Genomic DNA, 22,296 nt, shown 5'->3' on the forward strand with positions numbered 1-22,296 from the left:
GTTCAAGTATGGTACTTCTCATGTATATTTCTCTGTATATGCCAAATGGCTGAATGTCACGTGACTGTGCCCTGCTTCCATGGTAACACCAATGGTCATCGAGCTTTTGGCTGGGGTTACCATGTGACTTCCTGTTCTACCTCAGTCTAGTCCCTACCATCAAGGGAATAGGTTGTGGTTTTGTCCTCTCTCCCTGCTAAGAGAGAGACCTGCGTGTGCTCTGCTGCTCCAGTCCACTGGCTGTGTTCCTGTCTCAAGTCTCAAGATTCTCATCTGGGTGTCGATTCTTCAGTCATTCTTCAGTTCCTCTCATCATCATCTTCTCAAATCATCAACAGCAAGTATTTCATTCAAGTCTCATTCCACCCAGCATCTTATCTTCAGTATCACTACTACTCCCATCATTCAGCACGCTACTCTCACAGCCTATTGCAGCATCACCCATTACTCTGCTTTATTCAAGATTGCCTTATTCTCGGTTGCATCCGGAGAGACTGTTGCTACTAGTTACCACCGTTACAATAAATATACAACTACCGTTGTTTCTGAACCTTGGCATTGGTGTGATAATTGGTGCCCTGACTAAGGACAACGAGGAATCGCATGCCCAGTATTCCCGCAGGGTCAGGAGCCTGGTTTCCAGCTGTATCACCCTCGTGCCTACACCGTGACCACATTATCCTACAGCTGCCCAGTTCCTGCCTGTTAGCACCATCTATACTGCGGAGTGGCCCCTAGGGGCCAGGGCATCGCATTTGGCGTCACGAACAGGATTACGATCGCAGTGTGTGCCCCCCAAGAGTGTGCCGCAACCCCAAAGAGACTTTGCCATATCAGCATGGGGGTAATCGAAGCGTTCAGGGCCCTAGACTGTACACAAGATGGCCGCTGTCTTCTTCAATTTCTAACTGCGCCATACCCCGGAGAGGAGGGGGTTAACCGCCATGTTGCCAAAGCGCGGGAATCGCCCGACGCCATAGACTTTGCATTGACTGCTTCTGATTGGCTGCCCGTGCCGAGTGACGTCATTGTTGCTGGGCAGACTACTGGGCCGGAACTTCAGCTTTTGAGCTCCGCCTCCTCCCAGGTCCTCAAGACTACGTCAGTGCGCAGCAAGATGGCGGCCCACAAGAAACGTTTGCCTGCAGCCGCAGCTCCTGTGATACCAGAGCTGCCAGAAAGCAATCCTGCCCGCCTGCTAGCATCTTTATTCAAGATTGCCTTATTCCCGGTTGCATCCGGAGAGACTGTTGCTACTAGTTACCACCGTTACAATAAATATACAACTACCGTTGTTTCTGAACCTTGGCATTGGTGTGATAATTGGTGCCCTGACTAAGGACAACGAGGAATCGCATGCCCAGTATTCCCGCAGGGTCAGGAGCCCGGTTTCCAGCTGTATCACCCTCTTGCCTACACCGTGACCACATTATCCTACAGCTGCCCCGGTTCCTGCCTGTTAGCACCATCTATACTGCGGAGTGGCCCCTAGGGGCCAGGGCATCGCATTTCTATACTTTTTAATTCAAAGATGCAATCACACATACAGGATCTGCTGCTGATTGATGCAATGACACATTCTGGATCTGCTGCAGAGTGATGCATTCAGTTACATTAATATCTAAAAATCTGCAGCAGACCCTGTGTGTGTGACTGCATCCTTAGGTCCCATTCACACATCAGTAATCCTGTCTGTAATTGAGGGATCGCAGACAGGATTACAAATATGTTTCAGTAACTGTCCGTATTTGCAGGGACCCACTGTCACATAGGTGTCAAGGACGCAAAATGGCTTAATAATTTTTTTGCGGCACGGATCATGTCCCCAGCTACATGATAGAATAATATGTTTGGATCTATTACACAGTAATAAACCAGACACTTTCTAGAGCAACATTTTAAGTTTATTAATGCAAATCTAATTTCTAGGTCAAAAAGAGGGACATGTACAGGGCAAAGAGGGACAGAGGAACGTGGATCAAAAGTAGGGACTGTCCCTCCAAAAGAGGGACACTGGGTAGGCAGGGCTGTATCTATCACTAGGCACCCATGGTCTGGTTCCTAGGGCAGCACCTTGCAGGGGGGCAGCACCATGGAGCCGTTTTAGTATCTCTCTTTAGCATTGTTTTAGTCTCCCACCTCCCGCCAGTATGTCTGGGAGCATGGTGGTATTGATCAGGTCTGGTATGAAGGTGTTGTTTAAGTCTAGTGTGGCGGTGTTAAATGTGACGCCTGGAGCTATTATCTACCAATCCTCAGTAGTCATGTGCTGTTACCAGGATCATTGGCCATACGCCTAGTGGTAACCGCATGAGGAACTAGTTTCGGTTGCATGTGGTGACGTACAGTAAATGTGGAAGCGTGGCCTAAGACTGATCAGATATCAATATGATCATCAGAAACTAATTGGTGAGTGAAGATGGGGCATCTTCAGGTTAAGTGCCTAGGGTAGCAGCCCTGTTGGTAGGTATGACAAAGGCGATAACATTCTCTGACAACTGTTTTTCTGAACAAATTGTTCAGTAAGGGTTTGAGGGACATGACAGAAAGATTTTGATTTGGTCTCCAAGTTTCCCAGATCTCTATCTGGATGAGCATCTATGGGAGCTGCAGGTAACACAATAGTAATCTATTATGGCCACACCGCACAACTTACAGGACTTTGTTTTCTGCTAATGTTATGGTGCCAGATAACACAAAGCACCTATAGCTGTGTTTATGCAGACTGTTTGGCAGCACGAGGGCGACCTATACAATGGTAGGCAAGTGATTTTCACGTAATGGCTAAAACATTGTATAGTCTTCTTTTGCCTTTTATAGCTGAGTAATGAACAAGGAAAGAACTCTTGCCCACATTTAATTTTACTACTACTATAGACCTGCCTTAATTCTTTGTATAACTACAGGATTATAGGGGCCACAGAGTGAAATGCTATCAATAAACACATCAATAAAAACATTCTTTCCTTCCATTTCAGGGAGCCCTTGGATCCCTCCACATTTCCTATTCAATCTTCTCCTCTCCATTGTGTTCCCGTCCGCCTCCCCCTCTCATCTCCTCTCTGTTTGTCTTCACTGTTTTAATTGCTTTTTCAATCCCATTAATTCTAAGCTCAGGTACTTAGAGGAGCAATAAATCAGAGAGGAATCGTCATAGCCGTGTGCTCAGGCAGATAGTCATGTACAGCTAGTCATGACATACAGCCATGTACAAAGAACACGTGTCATTGGATAGCGAAATTTACCTATATTGAAAAATGACAGCAAAAATGACAGTATATAAGGAAAAGAAAACTCTGCATAAAAATAAGTGTATGATAAATGTTATAGTGACAGGCTGAACATATAAAGCTGCATGATACTGACAGGGAGTCTTGTAAAACTGTCTAACAGCTGCATATAAGTTATTGACAGCTATGAATAACCTGGAAGCAGATGCGCACAACAGCAGACAGCTGCTTCTAACCTATGGCCAGCTGTCCTTGTAACCTAAAGAAGTGTGCGTTTCATCTCTACAAGATCTTCAGACTGCCGCACTCTTTACACATGATTATGTATCATTCCCAGACATCCATGTGTGACCGTGAGATATACTATGTGTGTGATCTACAAAAAAGATGCATCAACTATACACAGCGGGCATGTTACACAGAGCACAGAGAGAAGGTATAGATACAAACCATAGAAATCCACAGCTACACTGCTTACATAGAGCAGGATAGAACTTTCAAGTGCTCATTCATACCATCTAAAATATAGACCTCAGATACAAGAATACAACTAGATTCTGTTGTATGAAGAAGCTGGCTAGACTCCACTCATAATGTTACTTGAAGGTCCTGTGATACTGAGCTATTCGTCCTTACGTCTGTGTGATATGGACGTTCATAAAACCATGCATGCCTGCACCAAGTGGAGTCATGAACTGCACAGTCATCAGTATGGAGAACTCTCCGAGAGGATGTTCCTTTTCTGCTTGTCTCCCACCTTGATTTATACTGCAACTCTTCTTGTTTCGATGATCTTCAGTGGATAACCACAATGACATTAGTTCACCACTGCCCAACGCCTACCGCAAGCTCAGCAGAAAGTCAGTGCATGACATGCTAATCTGAATTACATCAAGAAGAAGAAGATCATGAGTTACAAGCAACTAAATGAAGGGAATTATACATGACTGATGTTCTTTGCAATCACTGTATGAAACCCACCTTCGGGAGAAGGGGACCCATGCAGCACTAGGCGGGGTAAAGTGGTAAGTCTGCCACCTCATGTTGTTTTAATGTAACAGGTCGGCACTCATAATATGATCAAATGTGAGCTTAGAATCTCAACTATATAAGCAGGAATGCAATTTTGATTTAAATTGAACATTTGCATATATTGTGACTGCATAGTGATGCTGTATTTGCTGGCTTTGGCATTGGCCACTATTAGAGATGAGCAAATTTACAGTAGGAACAAAGTGAATCGCTTTGTTCCTATCTGCATTCTGTTCATCAGGCTGAGGGCTTTGCAGTCTGCTCCGCTCTGTGATGTTCCTCCCAGGGTGCTGAGAAAAGATGAATCCAATCCTGGGAGACTTCTCTCAGTTTCCCAGAACTGGATGCATCTTTTCCCTGCACCTGAGGGGGGGGGGGGCTGGGGATACAGAGCGGAACAGATTAGCAGAATGCAGATAGGAAGGAAGCGATTTTTTTTTTGTTCCTACTGTAAATTCGCATAGCTCAGCTATTTGCTTTACAACCCGAAATATTTCATTTGCAGGTCACAAAAATGAATTCTATAGGGTCAGTCTAAGGCTAGATTCCCACATACAGTATCCGCAGTGAATTTCCCACTGTGAGTTTATAAATGCCAGCCCCCACCCCTTAACCCCCCCACCGCCAGAAGCATACTTTACCTGATCCACGCTCCAGCTGCATCTGAGGCTCCTGGAGGTCCCACCCAGCCAATTAGTGACTGCGGCGGGGCCGTGAACTGATTGGCTGAGCGGGACCTACGGGGATCAGATGTAGACGGAGTTAAAGTATGCTCCAGACGGCGGGTTATGTAAGTAATCTCATTGAAATGGTATCCGCAGCGGATTTCGCTGCAAACAACACGGTAAGTGTGAATCCAGGCAATGTTCACACACACAGTCAAATAAAAGCAAAGTACAACAGTAAAAAAGGTATAAAACATGGCTGTGTTTTAAATCGAATTTTAGGTTCAGAAATTACATTGGTAAGTTACTAATCTTACTGCAAGTAAAACATTTGCCCACAGACTTTAAAGGTGAACTCCGGATAAGAAAAACTTGCTTTCTATTAAAAGTACATGAAAAGTTAAATATATGTGTCTATACAATGTATTACTATACCTGTACGGTTCTGCCACACTGGTAGCTGATAGAAATCCAGGAAGTGAAAAAAAATGTCCCCTGTGCAAATACACATTGTCTCCTGCTCCCTTTGCTATCCCCCCTTAGGAGACAAATCTTCCATGCCTCTGTCTCACATTGTGTGTGTTTGATGAGATCAGGCTAATGATGCAGACAGGGGGCAGGGTGTGATGTCCCAGGAGGCTTGGCTGGACCCCCCAATCCCCTGAGTAATTCACCATCTCTGACCGTCCAGAAGCAGGTGTTGTACTGATTTCTCTGATTGTGCAGAAGTGTGCAGTGAAATTCGGGCTGTGTTCACACATGTTGGAGTGTCATTCCAGTACTGCAGCGTATTCACAAAAATGACGCAGTTACACAAGTAAATGATGCTAAACGGCAGAGAGGATCAGAGCCTTATTGTGCGGCTCAACTTCAAAGATAACAGATGCTTGATAATCTGTTCGGAAAAAAATCCGAAAGGTTCTTTACTTTATTCCAATATCAGCGATACAGGTAGAGAATACAGCGCTGTGTGGTGTTACAGGTAGAGAATACAGTGTGCTGTGTGGTGTTACAGGTAGAGAATACAATGTGCTGTGTAGTGTTACAGGTAGAGAATTCAGTGTGCTGTGTGGTGTTACAGGTAGAGAATACAGCGTGCTGTGTGGTGTTACAGGTAGAGAATACAGTGTGCTGTGTGGTGTTACAGGTAGAGAATACAGCGTGCTGTGTGGTGTTACAGGTAGAGAATACAGCGTGCTGTGTGGTGTTACAGGTAGAGAATACAGTGTGCTGTGTGGTGTTACAGGTAGAGAATACAGCAAGCTGTGTGGTGTTACAGGTAGAGAATACAGCGTGTTGTGTGGTGTTACAGGTAGAGAATACAGTGTGCTGTGTGGTGTTACAGGTAGAGAATACAGCGTGCTGTGTGGTGTTACAGGTAGAGAATACCGTGTGCTGTGCGGTGTTACAGGTAGAGAATACAGTGTGCTGTGTGGTGTTACAGGTAGAGAATACAGCGTGCTGTGTGGTGTTACAGGTAGAGAATACAGCGTGCTGTGTGGTGTTACAAGTAGAGAATACAGCGTGCTGTGTGGTGTTACAGGTAGAGAGTACAGCGTGCTGTGTGGTGTTACAGGTAGAGAATACAGCGTGCTGTGTGGTGTTACAGGTAGAGAATACAGTGTGCTGTGTGGTGTTACAGGTAGAGAATACAGCGTGCTGCGTAATGTTACAGGTAAAGAATACAGTGAACTGTGTGGTGTTACAGGTAGAGAATACAGCGTGCTGCGTAATGTTACAGGTAAAGAATACAATGTGCTGTGTAGTGTTACAGGTAGAGAATTCAGTGTGCTGTGTGGTGTTACAGGTAGAGAATACAGCGTGCTGTGTGGTGTTACAGGTAGAGAATACAGTGTGCTGTGTGGTGTTACAGGTAGAGAATACAGCGTGCTGTGTGGTGTTACAGGTAGAGAATACAGCGTGCTGTGTGGTGTTACAGGTAGAGAATACAGTGTGCTGTGTGGTGTTACAGGTAGAGAATACAGCAAGCTGTGTGGTGTTACAGGTAGAGAATACAGCGTGTTGTGTGGTGTTACAGGTAGAGAATACAGTGTGCTGTGTGGTGTTACAGGTAGAGAATACAGCGTGCTGTGTGGTGTTACAGGTAGAGAATACCGTGTGCTGTGCGGTGTTACAGGTAGAGAATACAGTGTGCTGTGTGGTGTTACAGGTAGAGAATACAGCGTGCTGTGTGGTGTTACAGGTAGAGAATACAGCGTGCTGTGTGGTGTTACAAGTAGAGAATACAGCGTGCTGTGTGGTGTTACAGGTAGAGAGTACAGCGTGCTGTGTGGTGTTACAGGTAGAGAATACAGCGTGCTGTGTGGTGTTACAGGTAGAGAATACAGTGTGCTGTGTGGTGTTACAGGTAGAGAATACAGCGTGCTGCGTAATGTTACAGGTAAAGAATACAGTGAACTGTGTGGTGTTACAGGTAGAGAATACAGCGTGCTGCGTAATGTTACAGGTAAAGAATACAGTGAACTGTGTGGTGTTACAGGTAGAGAATACAGCATGCTGTGTGGTGTTACAGGTAAAGAATACAGCATGCTGTGTGGGTGGGTAGGACAACAATGAAATGATAAAGTACTGCAAATAATTCAGAAACACAATGAAACTACAATGTGTTTCCCTTTAAGGACTGGAATACCCCTTTAATTCTAAAACTTGTAAATATGAAACAATAGGGCATAATCAATCACCATATTTATGGAGCCACTTTTTCTGGTAAATATGAATATTTCCATGATGGAGCATCATAGTCATGCCAAGATTAAAGGGGTTATCCAGCGAAAATCTTTTTCTTTCAAATCAACTGGTTTCAGAAAGTTATATAGATTTGTAATTTACTTCTATTTAAAAATCTCATGTCTTCCCATACTTATCAGCGGCTGTATGCCTTGCAGAAAGTGGTGTTTTCTTTTCAGTCTGACACAGTGCTCTCTTCCGACATCTCTGTCGGAGACAGGAACTGTACAAAGGAGAGGTTTTCTATGGGGATTTGCTACTGCACTGGATAGTTCCTGTTTTGGCCAGAGATGTCAGCAGAGAGCACTGTGTCAGACTGAAAAGAAAACACCATTTCCTGCAGGACATACAACAGCTGATAAGTATGGGAAGACTTGAGATTTTTAAATTGAAGTACAGTACAAATCTATATAACTTTCTGAAACCAGTTAATTTGAAAAAAAAAATATATATATATATATATATATTTTCGCTGGACAACCCCTTAACTCATTTATCAACATTTTGCACTAGTGCGGTGTTTCTAGCCAATATCGACATGCATGATTCAGGTGCACTCCCCTGCTGTCTGTGTTATACTAGATAGTGACATGTAAGAGGAAGAGTTTTCATCAGGTGGGAATAAAAAGTGACTTCTCTTAAACTGGCTATGTAAAAGATTAGTCTGTCTTTACAATATTAATATATAAACAGCAGAAATAGAGGTACATTATACAAAAAGATTTTTTTTTAATTCTTTATATGTTTAGAAAATGTGTTTTCACTGGTACAATGCTATGAAATTTTACAAAGACAGAATACCCTGAATGTGACTTTGCTTTCAATAAAATATATGCAGTCTTATTCACCATAAATAATTTACAGACAGCTCTACATAACATAAAGGTAAGCATAATATACAGACAGCTATTTACTGGCATATATGCAAAGTCTACAATTTTATATTATATAACCCACAGACAGTTCTGTATAATGTGCAGACAGTTGTGAATAACCTACATAATGCTTTGTATACCCTGAAGGCAGCAGCATATAACCTGCAGGCAGTTAGGTATTACCTACAGACAGCACTGTATATCTGAATATTTTATTTAACAAAAAAAGCAGCTCCTAATATGAAACCAACCTCGTGGGCTAAGGCTTAAAGGGAATCTGTTACAATGGAAATACAGTTTGATGGGAAAAGATTTAGTGGAACTTATAATTTAGACTAGGTTCGTTAAATGTAACCTTTAGAGATGAGCGAACCGGGTTCGGGTTCGAGTCCATCCGATCTTAAACGATCGGTATTTGATTAGCTGGGGCTGCTGAACTTGGATAAAGCTCTAAGGTTGTCTGGAAAACATGGATACAGCCAATGACTATATCCATGTTTTCCACATAGCCTTTTAGGGCTTTATCCAAGTTCAGCAGCCACCGCTAATCAAATGCCGAAAGTTCGGGTTCGGATGGGCTCAAGCATGCTCGAGGTTCGCTCATTTCTAGTAACTATTTAAAAATGGATACGTTACACAGTGTGAACCCAGGCTTATACTGTATATGTAAGCCTCTGCTTACTCTGAGCTAAGTAGTCAAGTGGGTGGTTTTATTGAAAACTGTCTCTACAGACAATATATCAATCTGCTCAGCTCCTCCTGCCTTATATTCTACCTGCAGACTGTATTTTAATGTGGTCCCCTTTAAGGGTAACTTCAAACGTACCGGATCGCAGCGATTCCGGCTACTGTCATTTTGTATAGGTTTACATACAATTTTCATTCCGCTGTGAGTATGTAAAGCTCCATCTTCCTTAACCCGCTGTGGCCCAGTAAATACTTTACTAGTCTGCACTCCGGCTTCCTTTTGAGGCTCCCACCTCTCTGACATTCCACTCAGCCAAACAGTGGCTGCGACAGGACAGCGCACTGATTGGCTGATTGGAACGTCAGGTATTCGGGAGCCACAGAAGTAGTCTGGAGCCGGGACCAGTAAAGTATTCACCAGGCTGCGGTGGGTTAAGGGGGGTGGGGCTTTACTTACTTGCAGCGGAATGAAAATTGTTTGTAAACCTATACAAAATGACAGTAACGGGAATCGCTGCGGATTTTACTGTGGAACTCACAGCGTGAAATCTGCTGCATTCTGGTATGTGTGAACCCACCCTAAGGGTGCATTCACACCTACAGGATCTGCAGCAGATCTGCAGCAGATTTGACGCTGTGTTCAGTTATTTAAATGAAATCTGCTGCAGAAAATCAGCTGCAGATCCTGTAGGTGTGAACGCACCATAAAGGAGCAATATCTAGAGAAATTGGATTTTTTTTTTCTTTTTGTATTCTTTTGCTTTGTTAATATACAGTATATGGCCCGGATTTATAAAAAGTATACTAAAGTGACATAATATCTACTTCAGGGGTGTCAAACTCAAATACAAAGTGGGCCAAAATTAAAAAATTGGACAAAGTCGCGGGCTAACCTTGATAATTATTGAAGCACAAATTCGGCGGTCTTGGCACTGTCACAGTAGCGTGCAGTGTTCCTGGCACTGTCAGTGGTGTGAGTCTCCCATCGCAGTGCACTGTTATTAATTGACATGATAAATTGCTATCATATGATTAAACCCAAACCCATGTAATAGCCAATGCCCCTTCATATTACCCCATGTAGTAGCCAACCCAACCAAAATTGCCCCACATATTAGCCAGCCCTCCCTCCCAGTAGTGCCTTAATAGTAGCCAGCCCCACAAGTGTCCCATATAGTAGCCAGCCCTCCAAGTGTCCCATATAGTAGCCAGCCCTCCCCAATAGTATCATATAGTAGCCAGCCCTCCCATGTAGTCTCATATAGTAGCCAGCCATCACCAGTAGTCTCATTTGGTCCTTGTTTGCCCACCATGGGTTTTTAATGCACGAATAAAAGTTATATTTTATCCACTACGTCCCGGAGTGCCGACTTCCCAATCCCCCTTCTCCTCTTGCTGAAGCCTAGCTTATGGCGTCTGGCCAACGCCCTGGTGTTCGAGCACCCGCCTTTGCACTCAACCTGTTGCTGCTTTCCCTGAAGGACTGGTGAGCTGTATCTCTTTTTTCTTTTCCTTTTGCAGTCTCATATAGTAGCCAGCCCTACTCAATAGTCTCATATAGTAGCAAGCCTTTCCCAGTAGTCTCATATAGTAGCCAGCCCTCCCCAGTAGTCTCATATAGTAGCCAGCCCTCCCCAATATTCTCTTTTATAGTAGCCAGCCCACCCTGTAGTCTCATATAGTAGCCAGCCTTCCCAATAGTGCCCAAATAGTAGCCAGCTCCCCAAGCGTTCCATATAGTATCCAGCCTTCCCCAATAGTCTCTTTTATAGTAGCCAGACCTCCCCTGTAGTCTCATAAAGTAGCCATGCCTCCCCCCATAGTCTCTTATATAGTAGCCAGCGCTCCCTAGTAGTCTCTAATAGTAGCCATCCCTCCCTAGTAGTCTCATATAGTAGTGAGCCCTCCACCATAGTCTCTTATATTGTAGCCAGCCCTGCCCAGTAGTCTCATATAGTAGCTAGGCCTCCCCTATAGTCTCTTATATAGTAGCCAGCCCTCCCTCATAGTCTCTGATATAGTAGCCATCCCTCCCCCATAGTCTCATATAGTAGCCAGCCCTCCCCCATAGTCTCATATAGTAGCCAGCCCTCCCCATAGTCTCTCATATAGTAGCCAGTCCTCCCCCATAGTCTCCTATATAGTAGCCATGGCGGGCCAGATGTAATTCAAACTCTAAATTGCCTGGCAGGCCAAAAATAATGGCACAGCGGGCCAGATTTTGCCTGCGGGCCAGAGTTTGACATGACTGATCTACTTGATACAATTTGTAGAAAGAGTTGTTACTAATGTGATGTTACCTAACAGATCAACCACAGTGTACAAAATTCACATGTTATTTATGATGATGAGGTTGTGCCTTATTTTAGATCTTGTCATTAGTGTAATTGGCACTAATAGTGATTACAACCATTTTATAAAACATAAGCATATCAAAGTGCTGCCATTACACCGCAAAACAAACTTATTTTTAAACTACGCTTTTACTAATGTACAAAATCGAAGATATTCTAGAGAACTAATTATGGTACTGGCATAGAATGCTGCTCACATATAATATTGCCTAAACCTATATCACATTCAAGGGGAAAAATATGTTCAATATTAAATGTTATGTAATAAACTAAAGAATACAGGGCATAGAACTGCATTTTGGATACACTACCAGTAATCCTACATAGAGGGGGATATTTATCAAACATGGGGTAAAGTAAAACTTTTTCAGAATCAGATTCCACCTTTCATTTTTCAAAGAATCTGTAAGGGATGAAAGGTGAAATCTGATTGGTTGCTAGGGGCAACTAAGACAATTCTACTTTACACCAGTTTGATAAATCTCCCCCAGAATCTATAAGTTCATTCACTACCATTGGAATGTATACATTTTTGTTAGATGCTCTGTACTAATACTCTCAAAAAAGTGATATAAAACTATTTCTCTCTAGCTTTAAAGGGGTATTCTGGCGATCCCATAAAAAAGGTGAACTCACCGATACCCCACTGATGTTTAACACCTTTCCCGCTTGTCTACACTGCTTCAAGCCCTACACTCAACTTTTTGCAAATTACCACAGTTTTACATCATGGCACCTCCCAACATGCATTGCACCTTAGAGCCAGCTGCCTGGTATCCATGCACCACTGGCTCATTCTGTTTATGCTTTGGTCAGGTGATTACCGATAGGTTTTAGTCAGTTACAGAAGACATGTTACAGCTTGTCTGACTTACAAAACAGACTGAAATCACATATCCTCTGTCTCAGAAGGGAGGGGGAGGACAGAGGAGTGGAGACAGAGTGGACGAGGCAGCGAGGACTTTCAGTAGCTTCAAAGTCAGAATGCCATACAGACAAATGTCTGAATTCATGAAATAAAAGCCTATAACAAACAAGCTTTGATTATGGGCGAGGATTGAACAGGGTTAATTCTTTGCTAACTGGAGTACCCCATTACAGAGTTGCTCTGGAGACACAAAACTATGATCTGTTTTTGCTAATACATTGCTTTAATAAAGTTATATTACCTTGCAATATAACTTTATTAAAATAAATAGATAGCTTTTTAGCTACCACTCAATTTACTATAACTTTATCAAGGCAAAGCATACACAATTTTTTTTTTGTCTCCAGAGTACCCCTTAAAAAGGGAACTCATTATGAAAATAAATACAGGCAGGCCAGAAGGGGTGCAGGAACTTAATAAACAGACTTACCAGCACCTGTGCCTCCGTTACACCATTCCCAGGCCTCTCTGACAGGCGCCTGCTGTCATTTTTTTGTCTGGAATCCGGGTATGTCACATACCTTGCTCTTGTGTCCTGCCCCAGTCACTGATTGGCTGAGCAGGCAATGTCTTAGCTAGGTATGTGATGTTGCAGCAAAAATTGCTGCAGGAGGTCGCTGGCTGTCAGCTGGGTGCGGGAGCAGCATTACAGGGCACGAGGATAGGTAAGTATACTTTGTTTATTATGTTGCTGCACCCCCCAGCCTTTCTGCTCTTTTATTATTTCATGTGACTTCTCCTTTAAGCACAAACTCTTATCTAAAACATGGGCAATATATTTTCTGTCCAATGGAATACCAAAAGCTGGACTCTTCATGTTTACAGTAAAAATAGATGTAATAAGGGTTTTTCTTCTTGGCTAGTATAGGCTATTTCCTGGTTGTTTATAAAAGTGCTAAAAAACTTCATAAACTTTTCTTTTGCTACCAGCACAGTGATATTTTTAAACTTTCCTAGGGGAAAACAAAAATTAGGCATCTTTTTAATTAGACTAGGGACGGTCCGAACCTGCTGAGGTTCGCGTTTGTACGAACCCGCACTCTCGGCAATGATTCCCGCAGTCTGCTCGCTCCGTGGAGAGGATGGATACAGCGGGAGGACCGCCTGGAAAACTGGGATACAACAATAGCCATAGGCTGTATCCCAGTTTTCCAGGCGGTCTTCCCGCTGTACCCACCCGCTGCACGGAGTGGCCAGACAGCGGGAATCTGATGCCGAGCAGGTTCGGACCTCGGCAGGCTCGGACCATCCTTAAATTAGACAATGTCATGAAAAAAAACACAAATATGAATCAGAGCTGATGTAACATTTAGAGGTCATTCCTCAAAATGGAGGAAATCCTGAGGGGTCTTTAGTGGGGTTTTACTTTTCCTTTGGGTCAGCAAGGGCACCAATGTACTCTACTACAATAAAAATAGGTACATTGCAAAATATTATTGTGTTGAACAAAAAAGGAAAATAATTCTCATTAGTGTTATATAGATTTAACTAGATAGATATAAGTCCCTTTTCCGTCATACAAGCACTATGGGTGAATTTAGCAGAGCCTTATCAAGAAATACAGCACAAATGTCGCACATGTTTTCACAACGCTGTTAATTTGTGCACAATAACCTCAAATTTTTGCATAAAACACGGAGTCGCACTTTTTTTTTGAGCAACTTAACTGCTAAAAAAAATGTGCAACAATTTCACACCAAGAACTACATAAATACTGATAATCCCCACCACCACCAATATGTTAGTACGGCAGCTTTTCATTAGGATTATCATATTGAGAGAAAAAGTGTTACCTCTGTGGTCAAAATTAGGGCAAGCTACCTTGAACCACAGAGGCCATACTATTCTTCCATCTCATCCTAATGAATAGTTTTCTTATAAAAGGAACTTAAAAAGGCAAGTAACAGAAGTGAAACACACTGTCAGCATGTGCTGTATTTTAAGGGTATGCTCACAATTCAGCAGTAATAATTGTAAATAACAAAGACACAATCTACTGCACAGGAATTGTGAACACGCTATAACCAGATTATTTGCAAAGCTTTTTTTTTTTTTTTTTTATCAATAAAGCAATAAAAAAGCTGGTAGCAAAGATGCCCAAAACCTTTGAGAAATCTCTTCCCCTTGTCCAATTCATTGTGTGTATATGCGTGTGTGTTCTTATGTAAATCTGACAGGCTGGGATTGTAAACTGCAGAATAAAACGGCATTGGGTCTGAAATCATCGGCAATTTCTCTTCAAATAATTTCACTTCCCACCATCTCACTTACATTCTGGCTCAGGCTATATTTAAATAAGTAGAAGACACACTGAATTAGCTGAAGTAGACGCTCAAAGCTGGTTGAAAGCTTAAATTGTAGTACTAGGGGCATGGATATGCTCTCAAAGGAGTTTATCATAAAGCTCAGGAGACATTTTAAGTCTTTTCATTCCTATTTCCCCGTTAGACAAAATATTTTCTAAACTTACATTTTTATTTCCTATTTAATTTATTACATTTATCAGGCCTTGATCTAGTAACACAGTCTGATAATGCAAAGTCTATAACATTCATATTCCAAATAAAAAAATCTGAAAATCTCTAACATTTCAAGTCTTCCTGATACAAGATTTCAGATCTGAAGGAAGATGGGAAGCGTCTATATTTGGGGCTCTACTACCCACAGCCAGTCAAGCACTTCAGCTCCCACTCTTTTACACTCTTTCCTCTATATAGCTTCTGAGATGATATATTAAAATGACAGCAATATTTTTGGCAAGACCTTTCGCTAGTGGGAAAATTTGGATACATTTCTAATGGATATGATGGATCAGCATAAGGTGTAGACTAATATCCTGTCACTAACCAAAGTAATGGAGTTTTACAGCTTTAGGCTATGTTCACACAACGTCAAAAATAGAGAAAAGGCGGCCGCTTTTGCAATTTAAAATAACATCCATAATTGCCGCGATTTAACTGACTGCAATGCAATGCATCGCAGTCAATGGAAAAACAAACGTTATCACCACAGACCTCAAAATAATGATCATGACAATTATTTTTGCAAACAGCCGACATTTTTTTATTAGTAGTTCACACACAGTTTTTCTTTTGTCACCGTTCTTTCTCCGTTTTTACTATTAAATTCAATGGACTTTTTTAATTAATCCCCACCCAAAGGCCAATTAGTAACCCAAACTAAAATAATGTACCAGGCTGCTAAATGACGCCCGTTATTTTAGACTTAAAATGACAGACATCATTTTAACCTCTTAACGACGCATGACGGGTATACCCGTCATGCGGCCGTTAAGAGTAAACAGAGAGGGCTCCCGGCATGAGCCCTCTCTGCAGCGCGCAGTCCCCGGTTGCTAAGTGCAGCCAGGGACCGCGTGTATTAGCCGGCGCGGCCGATCGCCGCGGGCGGCTAATTAACCATTCAAATGCCGCTGTCAAAGCTGACAGCTGCATTTGAATAGTGAATGTGGCCGCTCTCCCTGGTGTCTAGTGGGGGATCTCCCCCCCGTGATGCGATCGCGGCGGGGAGATCCGTTGTACTGAGCCGGACAGGGCTCAGCGTCGCTCCGACGCTGTTCCCGGCTCAGCAGTCTATTTAGATGGTCTGCAGCAGACCATTATAATAGAGCCATGATCTGATGGATCATTGCTCTATTATATACACAGGATTGATCTCAATGGGAGATCAGTTCTGTGTATATAGAAGTCCCCCAGGGGGCTTCATATTACTGTAAGTGAAAGTAAAAAAAGTGTTTTTATTAATAAAAAATCCCCTCCCCTAATAAAAGTCTGAATCACCCCCCTTTTCCCATTTTACAAATAAAAATAAATAAATAAATAAATAAACAAACATGTTTGGTATCGCCGCGTGCGTAATCGCCCGAACTATTAATTAATCACATTACTGATCTCGCACGGTAAATGGCGTAAGCGCAAAAAAATCCCAAAGTGCAAAATTGCGCATTTTCGGTCGCATCAAATCCAGAAAAATTGTAAAAAAAAGCGATCAAAAAGTCGCATATGCGCAATCAAGGTACCGATAGAAAGTAAACATCATGGCGCAAAAAATGACACCTCACTCAGCCCCATAGGCCAAAGGATAAAAGCGTTATAAGCCTGGGAATAGAGCGATTTTAAGGAACGTATATTTGTTAACAATGGTTTTAATTTTTTACAGGCCATCAGATACAATAAAAGTTATACATGTTATATATTGTTTTAATCGTAATGACTTGAGAAACATATATAACTACTAAGTTTTTCCATAGGACACACGGCGTAAAAATGAAGCCCCCCCAAAGAAAAATAATTGCGTTTTTTTTTCAATTTCACTGCGCATATAATTTTTTTCTGGTTTCGCAGCATATTTTATGGAAAAATTCAGCCTGTCATTGCGAAGTACAATTAGTGATGCAAAAAATAAGGGCTCATGTGGGTCTGTAGGTGTAAAATGCAAGTGCTATGGCCTTTTAAGCACATGGAGGAAAAAACGAAAACGCAAAAACGAAAGTTAGCACGGTCCTTAAAGGGTTAAACAGAGCTGAAAAAACGTTGTGTGAACATAGCCTTAGTAAGTAAACCTAGTGATGCTATAAAGACTAATAGAGTAATACAATGGATCTCTAGATTTATCTTATCATGGGGGGGGGTCTAAACTTTTTCTCTCTACGAATTGTAGGTACAAACACTGAGCGAATTGCAAACCATGAAGTGTTCACGTTGCGGTGAAGACGTATGCTTAAAGATGTACTTCTGAATGCAAGCCGTACTGTTACTTTATTGAACCATCTGGATCATTGCTGAGATGGCGGTTATCTCTCTCTGACAGATTCCATTGCCCTGTAGCAACAACTTTGTTTGCCATGTCCTTTTGATTTTACAAGGTCCAGCAACAATGAGGTCACAAAAGGGACAATATCTCCATACATTCCCTGCTCTAACCTGTGGGTAAGTAGGAAATAGGCTAATGATTTTATCCATAGTTATTGCTTAGGTTAACAAGACTGACGAGTTTCACAGGTTGTCAATAAGGCTGGTGTGTGTGCGAGCGTGTGTGTGTGTAATAGATGCATCTAGACACACTTCCTGATGCCACCTAAGCACCATATGTTTTCATTACCTCTTGTGTTGCATTGCAATTATATCATCCCTTTATTATGATGAATGGTGATGTGTTATTCTGCCGGATTTCAATATGCTAATTCCACTTGTCAAACACTGAAAAATGTTATAGCCTTCAAGATTGGGGAACATTTTTAAATCTCTAACTTGTATTCTTGTCTTTGGTGATGGTACTATTAGAGTAATTCCTCATGTCTATAGAGAGTGGTTAAATAAGCTTTTCCTTAAACATTTATAGATTTTGGAGGAGCATTGTGTTTCCTTGTAAAACATTGGCTCATAAAAATGTAAAACAAATTTAACAAAGGCGGTATAGAAAAGTGCTTGAGAGGTCCTACGTTTGTTATGTTGCTACACTTTCTCTTCATTACCTTATATTTATACAGTATCGGGTTCAAAGAAAGCTTGGTGACAACAAGTAAAGCTGCCATTACACAGTTCATATGCAGGGTAAAGAGGGGGAGGGGGAGGTGGGTGTGGGGGTTCACCCAACCTTCATAGAGCCCCAAGTTGCATGCATGCATCCTTTACTCTTATACCATGGAGTAACTTAGATATTTCAATCTGGAGTAAAAGATGAGGGGGGCAGGAGAGCTATCTTGGCAGCCATTCTAGGGGGCTTTAAAGGGAACTCCAGAGAGAGAAAATAATTTTCTATAAAAACATACTTTGAAAGTTATATAGATGTCTCTATATAATGTATTACTGTGTCTACGCAGTTCTACCACACTGCTTGTTGATTGACATCCAGGAAGTGAAGAAAACTAACCTCACTGCAATCCACTCTGTCTCCTGCTCCCATTACTGCCCCCCCCCCTTGGGAGACAGAAATCATGTGACCACAGTCGCTCATTCAGTTTGTTTGCTGAGCATAAACTGAGGATGCAGGCATGACAGGAGGTAGAGAGCGTGTGGGAGGAGGAGGGGCATGGTTGGAGAAGTGTGGTGTGGGGCATGAACTGGGTTATAGGGTGGGAGAAATAGGAAGTTCTTAGTTTGCACCACAAAGACTACTGGGAAGTCTAGTCTGATAGCAGTACAGGACATCAGAGAAGAGGAACTACTGTAAAACCACAAGAGTGTCAGTGGGAGACATAGGTAAGAACCTTGCATAGTTTGAAAGGTGTTTTTTTAACAAGGTTGCCCTGAGTTCCCCTTTAAGTAAAATTTGCCAGCTGAAGTCTTCAAGAAGATGACCCAAAGGCCAACAGGATCTCGAGAAGTACACATTCATATATTAGGTCATACAACAGTTGGGTGTATGATTAACAAAAGCTGCATGGCTAAATGTGCAAGGACAGAAGCTACAGCAGTCTGTAAGTAATTAACTCCCCTCCCAAACCACTTGCCATTCTGAACACAGGAATATAGGAGGGTTGGGAGAGACATCTACTGAAAACTGTGTATAGCTTAAAAGGGGTTTTGGTATGAAATACATTTATATTATATGCTTCTTTATATACAAAATATACAAATAAAAATAAAAAGAAGCTTGCATACTCACCTCCTCCACTCCCCCACTGCTGCTGCTGTCATGTTGTAACGCCTGGAGTAGTGGATCCATTGGACCGTCACTAGCGATAGCACTAACCTCAACAGGGAGCGGTGTCTAAGGGGCCGCTGGTTTTCACCAGAGCCCGCCGCAAGGCGGGATGGACTTGCTGCGGCAGGCGACCCCCAGGTCGCTACCCCTGGCTTGGTTGCTAGTGACGGCAGGCGAGGCGTGGCAGGAGCAGTAGGCAGGAGATAGTGCAGGCAGACTGTAGACGTGATCGCAGGTGGCGGACAGGACTCAGGAACAATGGGAAGGCAGCGGGCAAGGACTAGGGACAAGGACTGAAGACAGGAACAAGGGACAAGGACTAAGGTCAGGAACAACAGGGAGCTGGGCCAAATGCTATGGGAAGCATGTAGAGGCTCCAACACCTGTAGTGGGGCAGGGCTGGAATTTATAGGGAGTGATTGTGTGCATACACCAATTAGGGGCGGACTGGCCCTTTAAATTCGAGACAGCCGGCGCGCGCGCGCCCTAGGAGGCAGGGCACAGATGGAGACAGGAGCGGGGCGAGGTAAGGCGCCCCCCGGGGCCGAACAGGTAGCAGCGCCAGGTCCCTGCACAAGGACCCCGGCAGCTGCATGGGGTAGAGGGAGGTCGCGGCGGCGGCCCTGAGCACGGGCCGCCGCGGCCGCGGCCGTGACACATGTCTTCTGGTCCCCTCTGCGGTCCTCTTTCTTCCAGTGACATTTTGTACCAGCAGGAACCCACTGATTGGCAAAGCAGGCACAAAACATCAGAGAGGGATAAAAGAGGACTGGACGTGGAATGGAGGACTTGACAGCAGCAGCTGAGGAGTGATGAGTATGCAGGATTGTTTTTTATTTTGAGTACAAAAGGAGGCATACAGTATAACATAAATTCATTTTTTAACACAAAGCAACAACTGTGACAAAAAATGCATTACTTGAAAAAGTAGTAGATGCTTGGAACAAACTTCCAGCAAATGTGGTTGGTAAATCTACAGTGGCTGAATGTAAAGCTGTCTGGGATAACCATATATCTAAGATAATAATAAAGAAAATAATAACAGGGCTAAATGAACCAGGTGGTGTTTTTCTGCTAACAATCTTCTATGTTTCCAGGCCAATACATGGCGTAGTTAATAAACATCACCCATGTTGCTTTTAATGTACTGTTAGAATAGTGTTGTAAATGAAGATTCAGCAGTCTTATAACTATTATGCTAACAAATCAACTGATCCACAGGGAATATATAAAGTCTAGTGGATTACAAGTTTCAAGCCCCAGGGCATATTTCTGGAGATCTCTTTAAGTATGTTAATTCAATACAGTTTATATCAGTATGCCTTAGGTGATAGGCAGCACAGTGGCTCAGTGGTTAGCACGGTAGCCTTGCAGCCCTGGGGTCTTAGGTTCTCTCTGTGTTCTCCGAAACATACAGGTAGGTGAATTTAGATTGTGAGTCCTAACAGGGACAGGGACCAATATTGACAAACAATGTGAAGTGCTGCAGAATCAGTTGTCACAATACATATAAAAGCATTATTATTGTTATTGTATGGATAATACTTACTACATTTATAAAGGGCCGATGTTGTGAATAAATGCATCTGGATAAATGCCTTGTACATGTATTTCCCTAATAAACTGTAGATGGAAATGCATCTGACAGCTACTGTTGTATATTGCTGTAAGCCGCCTGTAGAAAATGTAAAGAGTCTCCTAGGGAGCAGAAGACAAACACAGACTTACCTCCTCCTCCTCCCAGAAGAGTGCTGTTTGCTAAAGGAGAGAGGGTGAGCGATGGGGTGGAAAAAAAAGAGAGAGAAAAGAAGTTATTATTAGACGTGTGTAGAAATCATCACAAAATGCTGATTTTTATTCAACACAAAGTGGTAATCTGTTTATTGCTGGAGGGAGAAGGAACTCTGGAGTCATATAAAGTGATGCTGACCAAGTAGCAGCTAAAGGTTAAATTCAGAAATCTTCTAGCAATGTTTTCCCTGCATCCATTTCTCCAGTCTAGTTTACACACATCCCCTCGCTGTGCGGAGCGTCTGGGGTATAATTAGTGATAGATCCCTTATTCCCAGCACCGGAGGGCACATCGTTTGTTACATGAACACTGAGGGCTAAGTAAGATAAAGTGACAAGGGAAAGTGGGATCAGGAGAACGACAAAAAAGAAGGAGGCTGCGATTCCCCCGATGGTTATATAGCTCCCTGACTAAATATATAAACGGCATATAGATAAATAGACTTATAACACCTGCCCGACAAAGCTTACAATCTATTATGGCACTTTGGGATCTATTATGGCACTTTGGGGATTCGATTTCTCAAAAAGAATCTGTCACCAAGAAGGACTGCAAACCTAATGTGTGCAATAGTACCTGCTGAATGTCCCCCCTTGAATTTCGAAATGAGGAGCTGTTGTATGGAAAACCATATCTCTCAGATGATTCACTTGATCTACTCCAAAGGAAGCTGGTCAGGTGATCACTACTGTCAACCAAAGGGGAATACATGAGTGGGATTGCTTATTGGGGCATTTATTGGGCTTCTAAGTTATATGCCCCACTCACAACATATTTTCTGCATGAATGTACGGGATACTAGCAAAAAGTTATGCTGAGTATACTTATTTGGGCAGGAAACCTGTCATGGCTTGCATGGCCTCAGAGCCATGAATAATTTACCCCCACTAGCCTTTATTGATAGATCCCAATGACCCATGGTTCAAGTAGCATGCAAGTCATGAAAGGTTCCCTTTAATCAGTGTTTCTCAACTCTAGTCCTCAAGGCCCCCCAACAGGGTTGGCGTCAGCACAGGGCTTACAGGGTAAGTGTCGGGGCCCACAGTGCCTCTAGGGGCCTGGAGAGGGGTCCAGTGTTCTAATGTTCCACTCACTGTAGTGCAGGGTGAGCGGGCTGAATATTAAAAGACACAGGAGATGGAGCAGGACCTGCTCAGAGAGAGATAAGGGTGAAGGACCTGATCACATGACCAGAAGGTCCTCAACCTCAAAGTGTGGAGAGAAGCCCGACAGAGAGGAAGAAAGAGAACACTGAGCTGTCAGTCATTGTCTGAGTGTGTCAGTCAGTTCCTGTGTCAGTCAGTGTCAGTCACAGTGTCAGT

The 22,296-nt window shown here is 42.8% G+C and overlaps 1 protein-coding gene across 2 annotated transcripts in view; it reads right to left on the reverse strand.

Moving 5' to 3' along the window:
• MACROD1 (mono-ADP ribosylhydrolase 1) overlaps positions 1-22,296 on the reverse strand; it is a 561,289-nt gene that overhangs the window by 60,341 nt on the left and 478,652 nt on the right. For both annotated transcript variants that reach the window (XM_069968252.1, XM_069968253.1), the window contains exon 4: positions 20,911-20,940. In XM_069968252.1, coding sequence (XP_069824353.1) covers positions 20,911-20,940 — 30 coding nt within the window. The remainder of the gene's footprint in view (positions 1-20,910; positions 20,941-22,296) is intronic.

Source organism: Dendropsophus ebraccatus, chromosome 4, assembly GCF_027789765.1.
Source record: "Dendropsophus ebraccatus isolate aDenEbr1 chromosome 4, aDenEbr1.pat, whole genome shotgun sequence".
Lineage (NCBI taxonomy): Eukaryota > Metazoa > Chordata > Amphibia > Anura > Hylidae > Dendropsophus > Dendropsophus ebraccatus.